At 58.0% G+C, this 20,873-nt stretch overlaps 2 protein-coding genes across 2 annotated transcripts; both read right to left on the bottom strand.

Annotated features, from left to right (window-relative positions):
• Positions 1–1,427: 1,427 nt before the first annotated feature.
• Positions 1,428–3,647, bottom strand: SPPL2C (signal peptide peptidase like 2C). The gene has a single exon (XM_049637598.1). The coding sequence runs from the start codon at positions 3,565–3,567 to the stop codon at positions 1,534–1,536; it is 2,034 nt and encodes a 677-aa protein (XP_049493555.1). The 5' UTR covers positions 3,568–3,647; the 3' UTR covers positions 1,428–1,533.
• A 7,938-nt stretch (positions 3,648–11,585) lies between these two features.
• CRHR1 (corticotropin releasing hormone receptor 1) lies at positions 11,586–18,547 on the bottom strand. Its single transcript, XM_049637623.1, has 9 exons — positions 18,129–18,547; positions 17,284–17,404; positions 16,921–17,074; positions 16,563–16,623; positions 14,385–14,457; positions 14,042–14,127; positions 13,676–13,811; positions 13,454–13,495; positions 11,586–12,883 (listed from the first exon to the last, which is right to left on the bottom strand). Exons 1-9 carry the CDS (start codon positions 18,272–18,274, stop codon positions 12,743–12,745), a joined length of 960 nt encoding a protein of 319 aa, XP_049493580.1. The 5' UTR covers positions 18,275–18,547; the 3' UTR covers positions 11,586–12,742.
• Positions 18,548–20,873: the final 2,326 nt, after the last annotated feature.

Here is a 20,873-nt window from a genome sequence, read left to right as displayed (position 1 = left end):
GGCCCTGCAGGAGCCCAGGGAGGTGGCCTGCACGGTGGGGCCTTCTCCACCGTGTCCCCTTTTCCTCCATAGTTCATGCTGGATCAGCCCCTCATTCATTCGTTCGTTCATTTGTTCACTCATTCATTCATCCACTCCTCCAACAAACAAATCAAGCGCCTAACGACATACCATCCCTGTTCTGGGCTCTGGAACCACCTGGATGAACAAGACAGAGTGGTCCCTGCTCTCATGAAGCTGATGCTGGACTGGGGAAGATGAGAAAACTAGTAAGCAGGTGTAGGGGAGAGTGACTGAGACGGGGCTTTCTTTAGAAAAGGTCTTCAAAGAAGGTCTCCCTGTGTGTGTGGGGGGGGCATTTGAAATGGGACTGGAAGAAGAAGGAGCCAGCCAGTCCCAATCCCGGGGGGGGGGGGGAGCAGGAAGTTCCAGGTGGGGGAACCCTACTGGGGGAGGATGGGTGTGGGGGGGTCTGGTGTGCACTCCTTCACCCGAGGAGGTAGGGGCAGGGGTGCAGGGTGTGGAGGGCTTGGGGGGGAAGTTGGGGCCAGAACTCAAAGGCTTGTGGGCATTAGATTTAGGAGAGTAATAGAAACAGAATGAACATTCATAAAGCATTATGTCAGTCACCTGACATAAGCCAACTATTTCAACTTCCCCCAAATCCTATGATAAGTAGAGTTATTATTATCCCATTTCACAGATGTGGAAACCATGCCCCTAAGAGATTAAATCGCTTGCTCAGTGACACGCTGTGGGTCAGTGGCAGAGTTGGAATTTCTGGGGGGACAGCTGGTTCAAGAACCCTAACCGTTGGACCACACTGCCTCTGTGGATACGATTCCCTCACCTCCAACATAGACTCCTCCAGGAGGCCTTCCTGACCCCCGGGTTTGTTTCCTCTGCTTAAGCAACATATAACCGCACCATCCAGCCTAAAAAACCACGGGGGTACTCAAGAGGTCATCTTGTTTATGCCCCTGTCTCCAGGCAGATATGGTATTATAAGTCCCATCTTGAAGATGAGACTGCTGAAGCCAGAAGGGATTGGTCCGTGTCCAGAGTCGGTGAGGGAAGTATGGGAACCAGGGGTGTGGTCGAGGAGCAGTAATGGTTCAGTTGGACCCGAGTATGAGGAAAAGATAGGTGATGAGGGATGGGACCTGTCCACCAAGCTGAGGAGCCGGGGCTCTGGCGTGGAGGGTGGGCAGTGGGGGAGAGGGGAAGTCACTGCCCAGTAAGCCCTGGGAGCAAATCCTGGCCTTGCCGAGTAACTTCGTGTGAGTCCTGTGCCCTCTCTGAGCCTGTTTCCCACTCTGCACGATTTGGGGTTGGCACCTCTCCTAAGAACCCTCCAGGCCTTACATGGACTTACTCTGTGGCCACTGCTTTCTTACAGTCCCAGCAAAAAATGGAGCTCTGCTGGGTAGACACGGAATATCTTTAATGCCCTGATTTCCTTTTGACCGCGTGTGGCTTTGCTCTGAGGTATTCTGCCGGACCTTCTGGAGGCACGTGTCTCCGGGTGCTGGCTCACAAGGGAGCCTGGGTCAACATGCTCTCCTTTACCTTCAAGCCCTTCCTCTCGTGGAGCCCCGTCCAGGGCAGGCCGGCGTCGTGGGCCTGGGCCTGCGCGTGGCCCGGCTCTGAGGGCGATAGCATCGGTGGCATCAGAGGTATCAGCTCCTCCGAGGCCCCAGGGGAGGCACGAGGAGATTCGTCAGTGTCCAGGCTGGCATCGCTCCAGCCCTTGGAGCTATCGCTGTGGCCGTCCGGACCAGCGGCTTCATCCTCGGGTATGGTGGCAATCTCGGCCGTGTCCTCCTCAAGGTTGGTGTCTGAGTTCCCTGCCAGGTGGCTGGCGGCCCCCTCAAACTTGCTGGCTGTGTGGACGTCTGCCGTATCCTCCCGCTTCTGCGCGGAGCCAGATGAAGGGGCGCCACGCAGCCCGGCCACAGCCTGGGCGGGTGTCTTAGCTCCGCCCTGGCCCGTCCAGAAGAGGGCGAGCTCTTGGCGACAGGCGGCCACGGCCAGGCTGGTGAGCAGGGTGCTGGACACCAGGTACAGCAGGGCGGGCTGGCCCATCTGCATGAGGACCATGGCGACAAAAGTGACCAGCAGGCCCACGGCATAGGCCGCCGTGCAGGCCACAAAGTAGACCTGGCGGGAACGGACTTGCACATCAAAGCGGTGACAGTAGGCCACCAGAAAGCCAGGGACCACAATGTCACCGAAGCCGAGGATGGAGAAGGGCTGGTCACACAAGGTCAAGGCTGAGAAGCTCAGCCAGGGCACTTTGAGCACCATGGGCAGCCTCTCGCGGCTCACGGAATCTACCGGGCCCGCCGCCACCCCCACCATGATGCTCTCGCCGGTCCTGGTGAGGAGGGGCGTGACGAAGACAAAGAAGACATCGAAGGCCAGCAGGGCCAGCAGGAAAGAGGCACAGCTCCTGAGCGTGGGCAGCCGCACGCGCCGCAGGACCAAAAGGCAGTAGGCCACGCCCAGCGCGTCCTGCAGGAGCCACGCCCAGCTGTCCTCGTTCCGGTGGGCGATCCAGAGAACGGTCACCGCCGCGCACAGGCCGCCCAGCAGCAGCAGGGGCAGCTGCAGGCAGGCGCGGTGGCCAGGCAGGGGCCAGCGGTATTGCTGCAGGGGCAGGTGGCGCACCAGGGGGGCCAGGCAGCTGTAGAGGCCGGTGCCCGCCCCCAGGCCGAAGACGGCGATCATGACGTAGACAAAGCTGTCGTAGAAGAAGTAGAGGAGCAGCATGATGGAGCAGGACAGGGTGACCACCGCGCCCGTCATGGCCGGCGTGAAGTCCACCGGCGCGCCCTCGTCTTCCTCCTCCTGTCCCCGCGGGGCGGCCACTGCTTCCTGCCGGTGGTGACCGCCGGGCCCCCCTCCCCCCCGGGCCCGGCGCCGCTGCAGCCGGTCAGCCTCGGTCAGGCCGGCCCAGTAGCCGCCAGCGGCCACGGTGCCCACGGCCAGGACGAAGGTGATCACCATGTTGTAGTCGAGGACGGGCTCCGGGGGCGCGTACAGGGCCACGCGGACCTCGGCGCTGCCGTGGGTGTGGCGGAGGATGTCGAGCATGTCGTTGTAGCGGAGCACGGCCACGGGGATGGTGAGGCCGGGCAGGGGCTGGTGGGGGTCCTGGGGCGCCGGGGTGGTGTCTGAACACTGCTGGCCGCCGACCCGGCTCACGATGAGCAGCCCGTGGGCGCCTTGGCCCTGAGCCAGCCGGCCCTTGGCGTAGAAGCTGCAGTTGCCCCTCATGACCATGGCGGTGGTGTGGCGGAGGGGCCCCCGGCGGGGGGCGCCGGGCCGGACCTGGAGGGAGGAGTCCTTGCCCGGGCACCAGGGTGCCGTGGTACCATCGTGCAGGGGCAGGAGTGGGGCGTGGTACAGGTCCCGGGGCAGGGTGACATAGTCGGAGCTGAACAGGATGCAGTAGTCCTTGCTCCAATTTTCTGACACCACGTGGGCCACGCCATACTCCCCTCGGGCGGCGGTGTTGGTGAGGAGGAGGAGGAGGAGGAGGAGGAAGAATCCCAGGAACGCCATCCTCCTCAGCCACCTACTGCTGCATCCCAACGTGGCAGCGGCTCCCAGCGCGGTCCCCTCTCCCAGGGGGTGGGTGTGGCCCTCTGTCATAGAGCAGCCCTGCCTCCTGTCTGGGAAACCAACCCGGGCCCCACCTACCTAATCACAAAGCCGTGCAGCCCAGGCTCAGGGCGGTGCTTTGGAGCACGGGGTCCCTCTCAGGATCCTGTTCCCTGACACTGCCTCCCGCAGAGAGGTCACCTGGGTCCCCACTCTGCTCAGTCCCTGGTGGGTCTGGGTCAGGTAATCTGAAATACGAGGTGGGAGGATGGGATGGAGGATCCCAGACACAAAGTCTGGACCAACTTGGCCCCTCACTGACTGGGTGGCCGGGCAGATGCCTCTTCTCTCTGCACCTGTTTCTTCAGCGGCCAAGAAATGAGGACATTGAGCAGAGAGTTTCTGAAGCTATTGCAGACTTTTATTGAGCAGTTACTAAGTGCCAGATACTTTATCTGTACTCAGCGGGCCTTTGCAAAGAGGTATTACTATATCCGGCCGGCCTGAGGCTGCATGCTGTCCTCCAAAGTCCCTGCCTCTTTGTATTGACACATGACCAGAATTTCATTTCTAGCCTCCCTTGGAGTTAGGAATGGCCATGTGGTCAAGTTCTTGCCAATGGAATTGAGCAGAAATGATGGGAGCCCTTCGGAAGCCTGAACAGAGACCATGAGGCTCCTTGTTTGTCCCTTCCCTTCTCACAAGCCAGCCATGGGCAGGCCATTGACTATGGAGAGGAGGAATTGTCCTAAGGGACAGAAAGAGAGGAAGGAAAGGAACTGGGACCCCGGATGTCTACATGGAACAGTGTGTGGAGGGGGGGGACGTTCACTGTGAGATACATTACCTTCCTTGGGCCATTGGCTTCTTGTGGATCTCTCTGTTACAGCAGCTTAAACTTACCTGAACATTCCCATTTCATGGATGAGGAAACCTGAGCTCAGAGAAGCCCACCCCACAGGCCCCAGCCCCCCGCCCTCAGATCCAGCCCCCCTGCTCACACCTCCCTTGTCCAGGGAGCTGCCTGGCTCTGCCCCTGGGCCGGAGGCCTCACCTGCTGCTTGTTCTCATCCTTCAGGCCTTGGCTCCAACGTTATCTCCACCACCATGGCCAGGAGCAAGCAGGCCCGCTTGTTAGCTTTCACTACCACAACTCAAGATTTTGTTTGTGCATTTCCTTGTTTACTTTCTGTCTTTCCCTGGTCGAGTTCCATGAGGACAGGGACCTTGTCTATCTTTCTGCTGCTCTCAGATTCTGGAATAGCAAATGATGCTCAGAAAATGTGTGGGATGTGTGAATGAATGACCCTGTTTTTCTTCTCTCTCTCTCTTTTTAAAAATGTTTATTTTTGAGAGAGAGAGAGAGAGAGAGCACATGCACGGTGCAGAGAGAGGGTGACAGAGGATCCGAAGCGGGCTCTGTGCTGACAGCAGAGAGCCTGACGTGGGGCTCGAACTCATGAACTGTGAGATCATGACCTGAGCTGAAGTTGGACTCTTAACTTACCGAGCCACCTAGGCGCCCCTATAATTGACCCTGTTTTTTAGTAGAAGGGACCAAGGCGCAGGGCAGTGAAGAGACTTTTCCAAGGTGACACATGGGTGATAGAGACGAGATTGAAATCCAGGCTGTGGGGTGATGGAGCTTCTGGCTACCCCTGCTGTGCTCTGAGCAGTGTGCTCAGGGGACAGTGGTCAGCCCACTTGTCCCAGATGATTGGGACTGGGTAGCAGATGGATTTGCTGAAAAAAAAAATCACTTGAAGAGGGGATTCCTTAAAAAGTCACCTCCATACTTTACATTTGGTATTCGGAGGTGACACTTTTGGAAGGTAACAAAGTCATCAGGGTGGAGCCCTCAGGAATGGGATTGGTTTCACGAGAGACACAAGAGAGGTGACGGGAGGATACGGTGTGACGGCAGCTGTCTGCAAACCAGGAACAGCGCTGTCAAGGGGAACCCACTCAGCTGGCACCTTGACCTCACACTTCCCAACCTCCCTGAACCGGGTAAAATTGTGCTTGTTGTTTAAGCCACCCAGTCTATGGTATTTGTTATACGGCCCAAGCTGACTGAGACAAAGTCCAAAATCAAGGTGTCAGCAGGGCCATGCTCCCTCTCAGACTCTGGGTAGGACCCTTTCCTCACCCCTTCCTCATCTGGGTGGTGGCTGGCAATCCATGTTACTCCTATCTCTGCCTCTGGTCACACGGCATTCTCCCTCGTGCTATATTGGGGCCCATCCAATGACTTTATGTTAATGTAATCACATCTGCAAAGACCCTATTTCCCAATAAAGTCACGTTGGTAGGCCCTGGGGTTTAGAACTCCAACATAACCTTTTGGGGAACACAGTTTGACCCATGAAGCACATTTTATTTTAACTTTCACAAGGTTCACAGTCACTGATCTTCTGAAGGCGTCTGCTTTGATTATGGGTCCATCCCCTGGAGTTCCAAGTCGCCTTCCTTGTGAAATCCTTGCTGATGAGACACCATCCCCAACATCCAGCTTTGGGTTCTCTGGGGGTGGAGGGCAGCCTGAGAGGACCTCGCAAAGTGGTCAGCAACTAGAACCATGTAGACTCTGTCAGGCTCCTCCCACCCAGGTATTTCTTTACATTTGTCTCACCGCCACCTGAGTCGACAGCTGATTGTGTGACTCAGATCGTGTCTTTCAACTGAATTTTCACGAGCGACAACATTTCTCCTTGTTTGTGCCATTCCGTTTCATCCACTGCGACAACATTTAATTCGATTATAAACAGTAATTTCCGTGACAAGGGAACTGTCAGAAATACATTAGGGAACAAAGCCAGTAGACTGGTGAGCGTACCCCAGCTGGTTCGGGGACACACGGCAGGGCCCAGGGATGGGGGGCGGGGAAGGGAGGCTGCTAGCTTCTCCTTCATGGGCTCCCGTCACTCAGGGGCAGTTAGGGAAGCAGGAACTCTCTGCACCCCAGCACCCAGGTCCGAGCACGGCAGGGCCAGCCAGCCTCTTTCTGAGGGCTGCAGGCCCCCAGCTCCTGATGTTCAGCTCAGACCCTCGCTCAGGGCTCTGCTCTCCCAACATAGGGAGTCTTGAGTCTCTTAAAAGTCAACGACCAGCACCCCTGGTGACTCTGGTTAAAAACGCAGATGGTAACAAGTTCAGGCGAAGATGCGGAGAAATTGGAAGTCTCTTAACGTTGCTGGTGGAGTGGGAGACGCAGCGGCCTTAGAAAGCGGTTTGGCGGGTCCTCAGTAAACGAAGCGCGTAGAGTTACCATACGACCCAGCAATTCCAGCCCTGGGGTATATAACAACAGGACTGAAAACAGGTATTCAAAACAAACAAACAACCAAACAAACTTGCATGTGAATGTTCATAGCAGGACCATTCACAGCAGCTTGGGATAGGTGGAAAGGACCCAAATGTCCTCCAATGGATAAATGGATAGAGCGAGGTCTCTCTATTATTCAGCCATAAAAAGGAATGAAGTTCTGATACGTGCCGTGATATGGATGGACCTTGGAAACATTATGCTGGGGTGCCTGGGTGGCTCAGTCGGTGAAGCGGCTGACTTTGGCTCAGGTCATGATCTCGCGGTTCGTGGGTTCGAGCCCCGCGTCGGGCTCTGTGCTGACAGCTCAGAGCCTAGAACCTGCTTCGGATTCTGTGTCTCCCTCTCTCTGACCCTTCCCCACTCATGCTCTCTCTCTGGCTCTCAAAAAAATGAATAAATGTTAAAAAAACTTGTGCTAAGTGAAAGCAACCAGACACAAAAAGAGAAATATTGTATGATTCTACTTTTATGAAATCTCCAGAATACAGAAATCTACAGAGACAGAAAACAGGTTCACGGTGGCAGAGGCTAGGAAGGTGGTATGGGGGGGGTGACAGCTGAATGGGAATGGGGTTCCCATTGGGGTGATGACAAAGTTCTGTAACTAGACCAGTCTGTGCCCTGATTTGGGGTTCAGAAATGTAGGCTCCTTCCCTTCCCTTGGGCTCCTGGTGCCCTGGGCTTAAAGGATTCTCTTTAGGCTCATTCCCTCTGAGGCTCTTCCTAGGACCTGGCTCACTGAAGTGTCTATCCAATCTCTGCACCCAAAGACCACCCCACCCCCCACCCCCACAGCCCTGGAGTTGTTCTTCTCTGCGGCTGCTTGGTGCCCAGACAGTGGCCTGCACCAATGCCCTGGTAGGTGCCATCACACAAGCTACAGCAGCACCCACCCCCTCCAGATTCCATCCCTTTCCTTGAGGGCATCCTCTGCGTCCGCAGCTTTGCCCCCTCCCTGCTGCTCTTCTTACGGCCTGGGATCTCAAGGTCACAGTCCAGGGTAGGCCAGGGGCAATGTCTCTGCCTTCTGTTTAGAGGACTAGGGGACACCTGGAGCGTTTATCTTCATCCACTTGGGGCAGCAAGGGCATAGCGGGCCTTAGCCCGGTGTGGCTGCTCAGGAAGGGTGGGGTAGGTGCCCAGCTCACCTGGCCCACTCACTGCCCTCGCTTCCTGGCCCAGTGTTGTCCTAGCTGCATGTTCTAGAGATAGTGCTCCCTCCTCGACTCCCCCAGTGACGAAGGCAAGAGATAGGAGCACCCACAGGTCTCCCTCCATGTCGTCCCCCACCCTAGCGGGGTGCCGGCTGCATTTTCCCAGTCTCCTCTTGAGGCCCTGAGCATATGGCCCTCACGCTTGCTTCTGTCCCCACCTGCCTTGGCCCAGTGGGCAAGGAGGTTGTGCGGCAGCCATCTTTCCAGGACCCCTTGGAGGGGCAGGGGGAGTGGGTGGCAATCTGGTGGCTGAAGGTGGTCTCTGGAGTTCTCTCCAAAAGATGATCTCACTGATGCTTCCGACACACTTAAAGCTTTGAAAAATACACATGGTGCAGGCCAGTCTTGGGCCCGAGCCTGCCCGGCAGGATCTACAGAGACTGTGGGCTGTCAGAGGTTGGGATAGGAAGCGATGCTCTGGGATAACACAGGGACAGGGAGGCTGGCAGCCTGTGGCCAGCCTGGAGGCCAGGCTGGGTTCGGGAGTGGGCCACCTGATGCCCGTGCTTTGCAGGTGTCAACTCTGACATCTGGCTTTGTGTCTGCATGCTGTTTGTCCACAAATTAAGGACACTGAGGAATTTCCCCAGGGAGGGTATCAGAGGGGCAAAGAACTCCTTCTGCATGTGGGCAGAACATAGTAGAAGCTGGGCGGGGCCAGCCCGGGCTCACATGCCACTGCCCGATGCTCTGGGGCAGGTCTTGTAACCTCTCCGTGCCTCACTTTCCCCATCTGTTAAATGGGGGTAACAGCCCCTGGCTCACAGGGTGGTATGAAGCGTAGGGGAGGTCAACAAGTGAGAGGCACCCAGTAGGCACTCAGTCCATGATAACATTGCTGGCGTTGGAATGCAGAAACCAGCTTGGGTTTGGACTGAGGGTGGGTAGTTGAGTTTGAAGTCGGGCCCGATGAAATGATCCTGAGAGATCCTTGAGCTGGAGGCCAGTGAACCCCTTGCACGGACTGAGCAGAGCCTGGGTGGGTGCAGGGAGACCCACAGAAGCTTCTGGTGGCCTGGGCTGCAGTTAAGTATCATTTTAGGGAGTGGAGGGATGGCGGATGTTGGGAAGGTGGGAAGGGCGTGCTGGGAATCAGGATGGATGTACAGAACCCTCACTACACCCACCCAGCTGAGCTCAGCAGCTGGACATCGGCTGTGGCATCTTTGGGCTGGTCCCTTCCTCACCTGGGACTTATCTCCAGCCAGACCATCTGAAGCCCTGAGGCCTCCTGCTCACCAACCCCCCCACCCCGCCCCTCCCAGAGTTGCTCTATCTGTCCTGGCCTCCTGAAGCCCAAGCCCAGTGACTTCAGTCACCTGAGGGCATGGAAAGAACCCTGGACGTGGACCCAGAGGAACTTTGATCTCAGAGGAATCACCAGGCCTCGGTTCCCTTGGCTGTAAAATGGGATGATTCCTGCCTCTGTGAGTCACTTGAAGATTAGACAATAAATATTATAAAGGATTTTGCAGATTGCAAATTTACAAATGCCCACAATTAAGGTATTATTATTTGGATTCTAAAACCCCCTTTCCTCCCTAACGCGTGTTTTTCCCACATCTGCTTCTCTCCCCAGTCCTATCCCAGGGCATCTGACCCAGCAGCAGCAGAAGGACTGAGGAGGCCTGGGGGTGGGGGTGGGGGGGAACTGAGGACCCCAGGGCAGGGGCGGGACCCCCACTCAGAGGCGGAGGAGCAGGAACCAGAAAACCAAAACCCCATGGTGCGTTTTTCCTCCACTGGTGCTCTGTGCCCACGAAGGAGGGTCCCAAGGAGAAATGGGCTCGCGTCGAGTACTTGAGGGGAAGGCCGCCTCTGGGGGCGGTGTGAAGTTCTTCCAGGCTTGAGCAAGGGGCCTGCCCCACAGGGACCCCCACGCTGCAGCTGCCGGCCTCTCCCCCAGTGAAGCCACGTGTGTGTCTGTTGGTCCGTCACACTCCCACTCACCCAGCCCACAAGCTGAACCTCAGGGCACAGTGACCCTCAGAAACCCTATCTGGGGGCCTGCCCTCACCCTGGACCCCCGGGGCCGTGGGCTGGGAAGGGTTAAACTCTGGGCACCTGCTCCAGGCGGCCCCTCCTCCCTTACAGTCTCTGACTGGGAGGCTCCTGAGGCTCATCTGGACCAGGCCCTGCCTGCTCAGGGACCCTGCAGGCAGCTTCTTTGGGGACTATCAGCCTCCTCTTGGAGGTGTCCTCTGCTCTGGGCCTTGCAGTTGTTTGCTGGCCTGCATCTTGGGGTGCTGAGTGCACAGCAAGAGCTCAGAGGGCACCATCAGCCACCGCAACCAGGAGGCTCAAGCAGGAGAGAGGGTGCTGGCCCAGCTTGGCCCCTCTGGACCTCTAGTCCAGCAACCCCCTGACGATGTCCCCCACTCCTCCCGGGCTCCTCCGTCCTTGGGAAGCACCCGTCCCCACAGCCTGGCTTGTGCAGGAGAAGCCTTGCTCTCTCACCTCATTGGGTGAAAGGCAGAGTGGAGAAAGGTGCCTCAGTCATGGCCCTGTGACACTCAGCAGGCGCTTCTGGTCCCTCCTGGTAGATGCGTCCGTCTCCAGGGCTTCTCTCTCACAACCCCCCCTCCGTTGCTCTGGAAGCTGTCACCCTATCTCTGTCCTGCTGCCCTGGTCCCCTCCCAGCGTCCCTGGCTGGAGACCCAGAAGCGAGCCCCAGGCTGGTGGAGAGCCTGTGTGGGGACCCCCTCCCCTGCCCTGATAGTGCAGGCTGTGGCTCCTACACACCGGTCTGTCTGGGCCTTCGGTCCTGGTCTTGCGGCCTGTGCGGCTGTGAGGCTGGGGGAAGTGCAGGGAGATTAGCGCCCCCAGGGAGCAGCCTTCCTCCCAGATGGCCCCTTGGATGGGCTGAAGGCGGGTGCGCCCCACTCCGGCTCCCCACGCTTCTGCAACAGGATTACGTTCCAGCCGCCTGCAGCGGTGGCTGTGGTGTGGCCATCGCCCCCTTCCCGCTGCCTCCCTTTCCTGGCCTCATGCCCCCACCTGCTGCCTGTGCCCCCCTTCCCTGAGTTGGTTCCGGAAACCTTGTCTCTGGGTCTGTTTCCGGGACAGTGTCAAGGCCTCCCTACCTCTACTTCCTGCTGCCTTGGGGCTGGGACACATTCCTGTCTGGTATCCTTGCCATACTCTTGCTCAAACTGTCTCCATGGCCCCCATCCCATCCATGGTGTCCTTGGCCAGCACTGCTCACCCATGGCCCTTCTCTCCCTATGACTCACCCCTTCGAAGAGGCGTCCTTATCGGCTGGGCTCCGCTGACCCGTGCCCCCAGCGGCTCACCTAGCACCCCAGCCTGATGGGTGTGAGTGGTATCAGGTTTCCCAGCCCCACAGTGGCCCCGAAGACTGCAAAGTGGCCTCCGTTTCTCTGCTGCGCCCTTCCCACCCACCCCCGCACAGTCCAGACCTTCACAAATGCTGGTAGAAAAGATAAATATTATTATTTACAGCAGCCATGCCCTCACAGCTGACACCCTTATCTCCCAAAGCCCTGCTCTAGTGGCCCAGTACCTCTAGACACGGGAGGGTCCAGTGGGGACTGGCTGGTTGCCCCTAGAGTCACTTGTCCTGCTCCAGGACGCTCAGGCAGAGAGAGGCCAAGTGCCCTGCCCCTTCTATCTTTGCTTAGCTAATCACGATGCCCCAGAGGACATCCGGGGGCCACAAACTCCCTGTGACCAGCAGAGAGGCTGTCCCTGGGGCCAGACCACTGAAGCCAGCGGCAGGGGGGCCCTGAGTAGCCTCTGTCCCCTGACGAGGAGACTGGCTTTGGCCGGGGCACACCCTGGCTCTTGCTCACCAGCCACGAGGTCACCCTCCCACCCCCGTCTTTCCACAGAGGGGGAGACACCAGGGACAGGAGGTGCAGAAATCAGGGTGCAAATATTATGTGTGGCCAAGGAGGGGGAGCCTGAGTGGCCTGTGGGGCAGTAAAGTTCCAACGGTGCAAGGCAGCAAGGCAGGGCGTTTCTGCTGGAAGTGCCACAGGGCCAGATGAAGTTTCGGTGGCTGGGGAGGATCCTAGTGGCGCGGCCGATTGCCTGATGATGTCACCTGATCTATAATGACATTGCCAGGGCTTCTGCCTTGGTTCCCATCGGTATTGGAAGGCATTGCCAACACCCGGAGGCGCCATGATGGTGGTTGGGATGCTGTCACAAGAGTTTCCCATGATGTCCCTGGCAGCGAGGACAGGCCCCAGGTCTCCAGTGGGCTGACATCTTGTGCCGTGGGAGAAGACACCTTTTGGAGGGACCCGTGTGCTGCTTTGGATTTCCACCTGGCCATTTCTACTCCATTCTGATGTCGCCTCCAGGGGGGCCTGGGGCAAGGGGGAGCCAGAGGCCGTGGGCCCGGCCCAGTCTTTATAGGCTATTTCCCGTCATCCCCTGGCCCAGACTGGGTCTGCTCTCATAGGCTGAACTCCCGCTCAGCTGGGGGTTCAGCCAAGGGGGACCCCTCCCCAGGATGTCTGTGCCAGATGCTTCTGGGGGCGCAGGGTGTGGGGAGGCGCTGATTCCCTCCACAGACAGGGCGGCTGGCTGAGCCTGGAGACCGTCTTCCCCTCCCCGGCCCTCGAGCTCAGACAGCCGTGGACGGCTTGATACTGTGGAAGCTGACACGGGTCGGGGAGGTGGGGATGGACATGGCACGGGCCACGCGGGCGCGGATCGAGTGCTTGTCCTGCCATCGGTGCCACCTCTTCCGGACGGCAGAGCGGACCTGTAGGCACAGAGCGGAGCATGATGTCCGAGCCCGGGTCTTAGGTCCCACCCCTCCCTTCGGGCTGCCACGAGCAGCTGTACGTGTGATGGGTCCACAGGTGCTCGGGACGCAGGTGTGAAATGCACAGGCCACCCGGGAGGTGGTGACATTCACATCGTCAATGTTGTTTATTTGCAGATTTGTTAGAGGAGGGGTGCCCTTTGCTCATCCGCATGAAGGCATCATACGGCCTTTGCCGTGAAGAGTTCCTACCTTCAGCATGCATGCACGCCCTGACCAAGGGCTCAGCCCTTCCTGGTTTCAACAAGCCTTTTCATAGACTCATTGATGAGGCTGAAGCCTTGGCTGTGCCAAATGCCTATGGGGGCAAAGGAGTGGGCTTGTCACTCCAGGAGCAGAGTGGGCAGGTGGCGGGAACCCTCCTGCGGCTCCCCGCAGCATCCCCATTAGGGACCCAGGGGCGGGGAAGAGATGGCTGGCACGTGGAGGGCAGGAGGGGGCTGCAGACAATCTCGGGTCCCAACAGGCCCCCCTCCGTCCTGAGCTCTGGGACCCCGGCGTCCTTACCTCACTGTTGAGGAAACAGTAGAATACAGACACGAAGAACCCCTGGGGTGGACAGAGAAGGTGGGTCAAGGGCCTGCGGCAGGTGTGGCCCCACCCAACCTCCAGGCCACCACCCCCTTCCTCTCCAGAGCCTCCTGCCCCTCCAGAGCCCTGCCTGGGAGAATCCCCACCGAAGGAGGTCGGGGGACAGCCAGGGCCAGAGCGAGGGGCGGGCGGTGGTACCTGGAAGGATTCCAGGAAGGAGTTGAAGTAGATGAAGACGACCCGGGAGACCTCGTCCTCCCCGGGGTTCACAAAGAACAGCATGTACGTGATGCCCAGGAGGGGAAGCAGCACCAGAGTGGCCTTCACAGCCTTCCTGAGGTGAGGCGGGGTGGGGAGGCCCAGAGTCACAGCCCATCCCGGGACGGGTGGTGAAGAGGGCTGGGCCTGGGGGTAGGGTGCCGGGTTCCCAGGAATGTCTGAGATGGGGAGCCGGGGTTTCGGGAGGGACTGTCAGACCTGTCGGGGGTCGGGGGGGAGACCCTGGGTCAGAGGCTGGGCTCTCTGAAGCCCTCAGGATTGGGGGAGGGAGGCGGGCCGGGTTACCTGTACTGAATGGTCTCAGATGTGGTGGACGCCCGGAGTTTGGTCATGAGAATGCGGACGATGTTGAAAAGGAAGATAAAATTGATCTGTAATTTGAGCACACGGTGGAATGGTGTGGGCGTGTGTGTGTGTGTATGTGTGTGTGCAAAATGTTGGGGGGAGGGTGGGTGGACGGGGCAGGGCCTCGGCCGTCTCAAGTCTCTCTTGGTGTCCCTACTTCTCTCCCTCCACCTTCGTTCATGCTTACACATTCCTGGCCCCGTGCCCCCGCCTCTAGGCACGGGGACCCTGTCAGTCCACAGGAGGCACCCTTCTCTCCTGCCCCCCCCCCCCAGGTTCTTACCAGCAGGACCAAGATCATGGGGCCTTGGTAGATGTAGTCAGTGTACACCCCAGGCCTTTTGCCAAACCAGCACCTAGAAAGCCACAGAGAGAAGGTAAGGGGGGAGGCCATCTGGGTCCGGTTCGGTGGCATGGGGAGGGGCGGTGCTTGGCCAGGGCAGGACTGGGGCCAGAAGCCAGGATCTGGATGCCTCGATTCCAACCCTGGCAGAAGGTCAAGATTCCACCACAGTGCCTCAGTTATTCCATCTGCAGAATGGACACCACGCTATTATGAGATGTAAAGCTGGATACACGCAACGTGTCAGGGAGGGCAATTGTGGACCAGAGCACACAGCGGCACAGGCAAGGGCTCAGCACACCACTGCTCCCCTCTGTCCCCACTGTGGCTCTGGCACAAGCCCACTAACTAGTGGTTCTCTGCCCCTGTCACGCAGTGGTTCCCCAACGGCTAATGACCCCTGAACCTGTTTAATTGCAGCCTCAAGGCAGAGATTCCACAGGCTCCACCTGCTGGAGAGGCAGAACTGCTTTTCATCTTCTTGAATGTCCCTCCAGAAATCTCTTGGGGGGTGGGGGATGGGGCACATGGGAAGTCCCATGTCCTTGTGCAGAGACAACGGCCCCCAGGGTATACAGACCCACGGTGCCTGGATCTCATGATGCTTCCATAAACCAGACGCTGAGATTTTTATGTGAAACCTCTTGACCTTTTAAAGGTTTGAAAAAAACTCAAGGTTTCGAAAGACACCAGGGAGACCAAATGCAAGCCGTCTGGGGCCAGGTCTAGACCTTAACCCCAGGATCTACAAATTCTTTCCGGCGTCTCACCCCTGGATCCCTTCTGCTGCAGTGTCAGCATCTTACCACTAGATGGCGCTCCAGAGCCACTCAGACCGACTTTCTTAAGCCAGGCGTCTTTTCCTCCAAGACGCAGACTCACACACACTGGGTCTTCCTGTCCTCGCCTGTAATCACTTGCCCACCTGCAGGCACAGGCACCATCGCCCAGGGTTTAAGATGCCCTTGCGCCGGACCCCAACATCCGGAGCGTTACTGCCAGGCCCCCCAGCGGTGTCTGCAACTGGCCGCTCTCCCAGCCCAGGCCCCCACCCTGCCCGCTGTGCCAACGAAGGGAGAGCCCGCCGGGCGGAGTCAGGAAGGATCAGCCTGGTAAATATGAGTATCATTTTCCAGGCTCCTTGTCCAGCCCAGTGAGGTTGTGGGCAGCCCCCTTCCCTCTAGGAGGGCGGAGGGGGGACTTGTCATTGTGATGGAGATCAGCTGGAACCCCACTCAGACAATGGGCCCCTGAGAACGCTTTGGCATGGAAGGTGCTGGCACCTCCCAGGCTGTCTATAACCATATTTTCTGCCTCTCTCTCTCAGTGATTCTCAATCTTAGCCCCTAAAATTCCCGGTGCTCACACTCCAGACCACCACCAGATGTAAGCGTCCCACCCTTGGGAGGCCAAGCCTGGGCGTTCGGACTTTTTAAAGCCTCCTGGATGATTCCAACATGAGCCAAGGCTGAGAATCATTGCAGCAGAAGTCTAATTTTCAGGGGCAGTTGGGAACACCCGAGACCAAAGTCATCTCAGGACGTCAGAGCTGGAGGCTGGAAGGACCCTATGAGATCATCAAGATTAATTTCTACAAAACCCATGGAATCTTTTGTAAAACAAGTCTTAATATTTTTAGTGCCAGACATTATTCTAAATGCTTCCATATACAGGAACTCGTGTCATCCCCACAAAAACCCTTTGCGGGAGGCACTGTTGTTAGGATGCCCATTTTACAAATGAGGAAACTGAGGCACACTGGAATAACTAGCCCAAGGTCATATAACTACTTAATGACGGGTCCATGATTCAGAACCTGGGCACTCTGACTCCAGAGACTTCCAGGAACACTTATGCTGTTCTATATGGCGTGAAATGGCAAGACGGATACAGGAGCCTGAATCTACCCATCCAGCCTCACCTAGAGCACAGCACTGCTAGGGATCCTCGGACTGAGTCCAGCCCCCAGCACTCTCCCTGTATGGACGAATAATGACCCTGACTGGGCAGGTGATGTGGCCGAAGGTCCTCGGGGAATGTCAGGCAGAGCTGGGCCAGGAGCCTGGACCTCGGGGCTCAGGGGGCCCTGAGGGCAGCGAAGGGCAGGAGGTGACTCACTTCTCATTGTCGTAGTACAGCTTCCCAATGGCCCAGGCCACGATGATGGGGAAAGGCACACCTGGGGAGAGACTGGCTGTCACAGAGCCCATCGGTGGGGTCTGGAGGACGCAGGGCTGGAGGACCCCAGGGCAGCCCAGGGTCTAGAAGTGGGCAGGGGTTCCCCAGGGTCGAGCTCATACTCACTTGCCCAGCATGCCTCCTTCAGGGTGTTCCTGCTGCCCCCCATCCCCAAATGGTGCTCACCCCACCGCCCTGACCTGGCTCTGGTCTCCCAGCTCCCCCCTGCCCCAGCCAGCTGGCCAGATCTGGGTGAGGATCGGGGAGCCCGGCTGGGGCAGGGGGCCTGTGCGCTCACCCCAGCCGATGCAGATGAACATCCACTTGCGCAGCCGGTCGGTGGAGTAGGTGAGCACGATGGCCGTGTGCAGGTAGCAGCCCTCCCCGAACATCCAGAAGAAGTTGGTCACGTGGAAGTAGTTGTAGGCGGCTGTCACCAACCTGCACCAGCCCTGCCGCCCCACCCCCACCCAGAGATGACACTGAGATGGGGGACAGGGGTGTGGCAGCGGCGGCACCCCACCCTGGGCTTGGCGCCTCCTATCGGCCAAATTCAACCCCTGCCCAGGGAACCGCTCCTGTTTTACTGGGCCCCTTTCCCACCAGGGCAGTCCCACCCAGACCCTTCCCCTGACCGTGGGCCTGCCCCCCCAGGACACACCACATTGCTCTGGTGGACTTCGGGGCTCATGGTGAGCTGGACCACAAACCACGTGGCATTGCGCAGGATGAAGGCCGAGACGAGGTTCCAATGGATGATGTTTCGCAGGCACCGGATGCTCCTGGGGGGCAGCAGGGGAGGGGGGGGTGACGGGAACCAGGGGAGGAAAGGAGAGATGAAGGACAGGCTGCCAGCGTCACTCCAGCCCAGGCGTATGGATGGGGAAAGCGAGGGCAGGGCTGACCGGCTGTGTCATACCAGGAGGTGGCGGCAGGGGCCCTCCGGATGCCCCCAGGGCCCTTCCGACCTGAGACCCACCCAGACCTAAGCTTGGTGGCGGAGCTGGCCGAACTGCCAGTGCTCCAGGGACCCGGGGCTGCTGAAGGGGGTGCCTCCCATGGTCCCCTCCCCTCCCCGCAGCTCCCGGGTCAGAAAACACAAAACATAAGAGGTTTCCAGTGGGATGACTCCCTCTGAGCCTTCAGGCCTGATGCTCAGCTCCTGCTCCTGCCCCCATTCCTGGCACAGACCTGCCTGGCATTGCCACCTGCGTCCTTGGCAGTAGTTCTGGACCCAGGCAAGTCCAAGCTCAAAGGCCTCCCAAATGGGTGCATCTTGGCAAGGGTGTGGGTGGCCTAAGGTGAGCCCCGTAGCAGTTACTGGGCTGGGGGGGCAGAAATGACCCTGCCAGAGGCTCCAAGAGACCTGGGGCTCCCGTATCTGTCACCACCTCCCACCGAGGTGAGGGGGCAGGGCGCCCAGTGCTCCCTGCCCAGTGCCGGCCCTCCGGCATCTTACTTCTGTACCCTGCTCAGGGCCTGGGGCCAGCACTGAGTCTTTCTCACCTGAGCCGCAGAAAGAGGACAAAGGCCACCAGGAGGGCCACCAGAGAGACGCAGTGGCCCAGGTAGTTGATGATGACAGCGACGTGGTAGTGTACCTTGCTTTTCTTCTGAGGTAGGAGAGAGGGACAGACGTGAGGCTCCCACATAGCTGCACCCCTGCACCCACTGGACACGTGAGGATAGCCCCCTTAGGTGGCCGAGACGGGGTCGATAATGCTAATAGTTATTCCCCTTCCTGAGCCCTGACTATGGTCAAGCATGGCCCTGGAGCAGGGCCATCTAGTTTGAGACCGTGTCTGTCTATCTGTCCCTGAATCCCATGCTCTGCCCACTGCTCCGTGCTATTAGACAAATCCCAGCTAACTCGGGTCTCCACATCACACAGGGCTCCCTGCTGCACGTAAATGAAGACGTGTGCACAGCCCTCACGGTTCCATTCTGTCCGATCCCCAGGTGACTCTCCTGGGCACGGACACCAACCCTCTAGGACTTTTTTCCTCATCCATTTCTTTTTTTTAAAAAGTTTATTAAGTTTATTTATTAGAGAGAGAGAGAGAGCACAAGCAGGGGAGGGGCAGAGAGAAAGAGAGACAGAATCTCAAGCAGGCCCTGCACCATCAGCACAGAGATCCACGTGGGGCTTGAACTCATGAACTGTGAGATCAAGAGACAGACACTTTTACTGACTGAGCCACCCAGGCGCCCCTCCTCCACTTCTAAGTTGAGCCATCATCTCTTTGATTACCCAGAATCCCTCCTCGCGGAGGGAACCTGCCCCTAGTGGGCACGGAAGGAAGGGCAGTTGCATCCACAGAATCATTACAGACCATAAGAACTCTCTAGGCTCCATAACGCATTTTCCAGGTCCTACCCCTGGTCCAGGGGGTCTGCTGGGAATGAACGGGACCCCTTCCCGGGATTATAATGAAGCCCCCCCCCCCCCCCCGCCTCAGTGTTACCACTTCATTCACTGCATAAAATAAAGGAAGGTGAGAAGTGCTGTGGTCTCTTCTTTCCGGAGTAAGTAAGCTCCCTGAAGCATGAAGCCTTTTCACGTCCAGAGTGTTTTCGTATCTCTTGTCTCCTCAACCCGTTAAGGCCACCATGTAGAGGAGCTGGAAGGGAGTCTATACCTTATTTTGCAGAAAAACAGGCCTAGAAGTGTGTTGACTCATTCAAGGTCCCTCAGCCTCAAACCATCTCTTAACCAGCACATGCAGACTGGCAAGGTGCTGAGACTGCAGATGTGGCCCCCACCCCATAATGGGGGACTGGTGGTCCCCATTGCCCAGCTCTATGCAGATTCTGCCCCCCAAGAGCAAAGCCCCTCTTCACCCTTTCCTGGGTCCCGAGAGGGGGACACGGTAGAGCTCCATAACTGTGTGAAGGAAGGACAAATTTTGTTGAAAAGCAACCGGCTTTGCAAAGGGCGGGGGTGTGAGGGGGTCCCTGTTAGCACCTCCCTCCCCTCCCCTTCTTGGGTCCTGGGGTGGGGCCAGGCCATGAGTAAGTTCACAAAGGTCACGTTCGACCTTTTAGAGCCACTGAAGAGCTCCTGGCTCTCCACAGACCTTCCTGTTGGAATTCCAGAATCCATGGGCATCAGATCAGAGCTGGTCCTAAGGGATCAAGTCCAGCCCTACTCACTTTCCAGATGAGGAAACTGAGGCCCAAACTCACTCACCCAAGAACAAAGGATGTACCTCTGCAGCCGGCCACCTAGCAGGCACCCGAGAAGAGGCCGAGCCCTCCCTCCCCTGCTCTTCCCAGGGCCCACCACACCCCTCCTGAAGGCACGTCCTCACTGAAAACCTCTGAGGTCCAGAAGGCCCAGGAAGCTCTGTTCTAAGGGGCTGGTTTGGAACATGGCAGGAAACCACATTAGCGGCTCAAGCTCAGAAGGGTTGAGACCCACTGAGGTATAAATGGGGACAGACAACAGAGAGGCGGGGGCAGACAGAGAAGCGGGAGAGAGGGTGGGGGGAGAAGGGGAGCGGAGGGTATCTATTGGCACCGTGCAGATGGGAAGGGTCTCTGAGAGTCTGGCATAGAGCCAAACCCAGAGACTCCAGAAGATATGCACACATGCAGCCTGTCTGGAGCTCGTACTTAATTTCCTTTCATTAAATTTCCCACAAATCAGGGGCGCCTGGGTGGCTCAGTGGGTTGAGCGTCCGACTTCGCCTCAGGTCACGATCTCGCGGTCCGTGAGCTCGAGCCCCGCGTCGGGCTGTGTGCTGACAGCTCGGAGCCTGGAGCCTGTTTCAGATTCTGTGTCTCCCTCTCTCTCTGACCCTCCCCCACTCATGCTCTGTCTCTCTCTGTCTCAAAAATAAATAAACATTAAAAAAATTTTTTTAAAAATTTCCCACAAATCCGTGCGGCGAAACCCCTGGGTGATAACAGAACCTGTGGAGCTAGAAGGGCGTGACGCCCCAGCTTTGCTCACTTGCCCAGGTGGGCAGCATGAACAGGACATGCAGGGAACCCCTTCACCGCCACCTGCCATCAGCCACACCCGCCCCTGGACCCCCACAGCAGGTTGACGCTGGGTCGTTTGGTTGGAGGTGGGATGAGTGGGATTTATTAAGCACCTACTGTGTGCTGGGCACTGTGCCAGGTGCTTTACAGATGTCACAGCTTTCCTTTCTCACAGTGGCCCTCTGAGGCTGTCCTTCTGTCTCTGTTTCTCCAGCTGAAGAGGCTGTGTGATCAGCCCAAGCTGCCTGGCCAGCAATGGGAATC

This window comes from Panthera uncia, chromosome E1 (genome assembly GCF_023721935.1).
Source record: "Panthera uncia isolate 11264 chromosome E1, Puncia_PCG_1.0, whole genome shotgun sequence".
Classification (NCBI taxonomy): Eukaryota; Metazoa; Chordata; class Mammalia; order Carnivora; family Felidae; genus Panthera; species Panthera uncia.
This window is presented reverse-complemented; position numbering and strand designations above follow the sequence as displayed.

Excerpts from the sequence above, each read along its gene's own strand:
- SPPL2C (XM_049637598.1), bottom strand. The coding sequence starts at position 3,567 with ATGGCGTTCCTGGGATTCTTCCTCCTCCTCCTCCTCCTCCTCCTCACC.
- CRHR1 (XM_049637623.1), bottom strand. The coding sequence starts at position 18,274 with ATGTGGGAGCCTCACGTCTGTCCCTCTCTCCTACCTCAGAAGAAAAGC. Across the intron at positions 17,075-17,283 it reads AAGTCCACCAGAGCAATGTG|GGCTGGTGCAGGTTGGTGAC; the intron begins GTGTGTCCTGGG and ends GTGGGGCGGCAG. Across the intron at positions 14,458-16,562 it reads CTGTACTACGACAATGAGAA|GTGCTGGTTTGGCAAAAGGC; the intron begins GTGAGTCACCTC and ends GTGGCTTTCTAG.